Raw genomic sequence first — 3581 nt, forward strand, 5'->3', positions numbered from 1 at the left:
AAACGCTGGACTGGAAGAAGCACAAGGTGGAATCAAGATTGCCAGGAGAAATATCAATAACCTCAGATATGCAGATGGTACCACCCTTATGGCAGAAAGTGAAGAGGAACTCAAAAGCCTCTTGATGAAAATAAAAGAGGAGAGTGAAAAAGTTGGCTTATAGCTCAACATTCAGAAAACTAAGATCATGGCATCTGGTCCCATCACTTCATGGGAAATAGATGGGGAAACAGTGGAAACAGCGTCAGACTTTATTTTGGGGGGCTCCAAAATCACTGCAGATGGTGATTTCAGCCATGAAATTAAAAGACGTTTGCTTCTTGGAAGGAAAGTTATGATCAACCTAGATAGCATATTCAAAAGCAGAGACATTACTTTGCCAAAAAAGGTCCATCTAGTCAAGGCTATGGTTTTTCCTGTGGTCAAGTATGGATGTGAGAGTTGGACTGTGAAGAAAGCTGAGCACCAAAGAATTGATGCTTTTGAACTGTGGTGTTGGAGAAGACTCTTGAGAGTCCCTTGGACTGCAAGGAGATCCAACCAGTCCATTCTGAAGGAGATCAGCCCTGGGATTTCTTTGGAAGGAATGATGCTAAAGCTGAAACTCCAGTACTTTGGCCACCTCATGCAAAGAGTTGACTCATTGGAAAAGACTGATGCTGGGAGGGATTGGGGGCAGGAGGAGAAGGGGACGACAGAGGATGAGATGGCTGGATGGCATCAGTGACTCAATGGACATGAGTTTGGGTGAACTCTGGAAGTTGGTGATGGACAGGGAGGCCTGGCGTGCTGCAGTTCATGGGGTCGCAAAGAGTCAGACGCAATTGAGCGGCTGAACTGAACTGAAGTGAACTGAAGCTGAACAAAAGCACATACAAGTTCATAAGAAGTATTGAATGTACATGAAGGGATCAAAAACTAGCTGTGCCTAACACAAACTGGAATTGGGAGGCTGACATGAGCTTGATCTTGAGGGATGGATAAACCTTTGCCAGGTAAGGAAAGAAAGGACATTTGAAGCAGAAGTTATAGCATAAACAGACACAGTCACCCACAAAGATGCAAAGGTCATTTCTGACCAGATTCTGAAGAGTTCTATGCAACTATTTTAAGAAATGTGAGTTTTAATTTATATGCAATTAGGGTCAAATTGAAGTCATATAAAACATGCAGTCTTCTTGTTCAAGTAGATAACTCTGATAGGAGAAGGCAATGGCAACCCACTCCAAGTACTCTTGCCTGGAAACTCCCATGGATGCAGGAGCCTGGTGGGCTCCAGTCCATGGAATCGATAAGAGTCAGACACGACTGAGTGACTTCACTTTCACTTTTGACTTTCATGCATTGGAGAAGGAAATGGCAACCCACTCCAGTGTTCTTGCCTGGAGAATCCCAGGGATGGGGAGCCTATGAGGTCACACAGAGTCGGACACAACTGAAGCAACTTAACAGCAGCAGCAACAGCAGTACAAGGCATTATGTTGGGGGACAGAATGTTAGTAGGAGAACCATTTAAAAACAATTAGCCATAGTTAAAAAATCATGGAGTTTGGAGGTTAAACGGGTCTATGTTAAAATCACAGTAAATACCACGAATGAGTTATGTGATGTGGCAAATTGGAACTATTCTGAGCCTGAGCTTATTCACTTCATAAGGTTGTGGCAAAACCTAAAGCGGTAACATTTATAAAGTAGCAAGGAAACTCCTGGCAAGTATTAGATGTACAATAAATAAGAGTCATTATTAATCTCTGTGAGACACTATTCTCTCATTGCTAAAATGAATACAAAGTACTTACTCCTTAGTCATTCTTAAAGATCACAGGAAACATGTAAAGTGCCTGGAATATAGCTGATGGTCAGTAAAGGTTATTTAGGAATATCTTTCAGGAGCCCATGGTGGCTCAGACGGTAAAGCGTCTGTCTACAATGCAGGAGACCTGGGTTCCATCCCTGTGTCGGGAAGATCCGCTGGAGAAGGAAATGGCAATCCACTCCAGTACTATTGCCTGGAAAATCCCATGGACAGAGGAGCCTGGTAGGCTACAGTCAGCTCCTCTATCCATGGGGTCGCAAAGAGTCGGACACGACTGAGCGACTTTCACTTTCCTTTCAGGAGCCCAAATGAGAGATGATGAAGTAAAGCTATGGCAAGAGGTTTGAAGAATAGAGGTCAGATTCTAAGAGGGATCATTCTGAAGTAGAACCAACAGGTTTTGATGATATGGAATAGGAACACGAACTTCAGAGTAAACAGCATATATCCATAATACATAGCTCAAATATTGGAAGTGACAAGGGAAGAGGACTAGACATGGGACACTGAGAATACTAATATACAAGGGGCAGAAGGAAGAGAGAAAGCCAAGGGCTGAGGCAATGAAAGAATGATGAGAAATGAAAAGGAACCAACACAGCAGAACCGAGGAAGCTCTGGCAGAAAAGATTTCATCCAAAAAGCATGAGCAAGGTGAGTATATAATTGTGCTACAGTACAGAACAGACAAATGGATCATCATAAAACATAATGAGGGTTTCCCCGGTGGCTCAGATGGTAAAGAGTCTGCCTGCAGTGTGGGAGACCCGGTTCAATTCCTGGGTTGGGAAAATCCCCTGGAAAAGGAAAGGGCAACCCATTCCAGTATCCTTGTCAGGAAAACTCCATGGATGGAGGGGCCTGGCAGGCTACAGTCCATAGAGTCACAAAGAGTTGGACATGACTGAGCGACTTCACGCACTCTCTCAAAACATAATGAAGTATTTCTGGCACTGAAGCTATTTCACTATTGCTTAAATCTGAATGACGGCACCTTTTTCAATTGTTGCTTACCTTGAACAATTAATTTCACCTCTTTTCTGTCTTTCCCAACAGGGTTATTTCCTTCACACACATAAATCCCAGAATCTTCTGCCCTCATAGAAATTAAAGTGAGAGTTGCATTCTCAGAAAGGAGCTGTAGATTCCCATTGTCTAATTTCTTGCTCCAGAGAATCCGTGGAGCTGGTAGACCTGCACTGGTACACGTCATCGTCACGGAGTCGCCTTCCTGCAGCCTTGTGGAGGGATTCACGGATATAGCTGTGTCTTTGGGGGAGACTGAGAAGGCAGGGCACAGTATTAGTCATTGCTAAGCAGCATAATGGTCCCACAGGGCGACTGTAAATACTCTCATGGACTGTATTTACAGCTTTCTCAATCTGACAAACTTACTCTGCCAAACTAGTACAAGAATTGCTGAGTCATGAAAATTAGTCAATCCAGTTTCTGACTGATTTGATGGAGTTACTCTTTTTGATGGTTGGTGTTTTCAGATGGCCATAGACACTCAGAAATTAAGAAAAACCCTTAGAATTATGTGATTCAATCTCCCAGGTAAGGTACAAATTCCAGCTCAGCTTCCTTGCCAAATGTTCACGCAAGACAGCTTCAGTACTTCTGGGGCACAAGGCAGTCCACGGCCTTATAGGAAATATTGTCCATGTGATTTTTGGACAGCTCTGATTGTTAGAATGTTTTCCCTCTATTGAGCTGAAATCTTTCTCTTTGTAACTAACTTCTATACACCGGTCATAGTTCAGTC

The 3581-nt window shown here is 43.2% G+C and overlaps 1 protein-coding gene across 2 annotated transcripts in view; it reads right to left on the minus strand.

Annotated features, from left to right (window-relative positions):
* The window catches only part of LOC104981726 (vascular cell adhesion protein 1-like), a 22851-nt gene that overhangs the window by 14298 nt on the left and 4972 nt on the right, over positions 1–3581 (minus strand). For both annotated transcript variants that reach the window (XM_010830974.1, XM_010830975.1), the window contains exon 4: positions 2831–3097. In XM_010830974.1, coding sequence (XP_010829276.1) covers positions 2831–3097 — 267 coding nt within the window. The remainder of the gene's footprint in view (positions 1–2830; positions 3098–3581) is intronic.

This window comes from Bison bison, unplaced genomic scaffold, assembly GCF_000754665.1.
Source record: "Bison bison bison isolate TAMUID 2011002044 unplaced genomic scaffold, Bison_UMD1.0 scf7180017864519, whole genome shotgun sequence".
Lineage (NCBI taxonomy): Eukaryota > Metazoa > Chordata > Mammalia > Artiodactyla > Bovidae > Bison > Bison bison.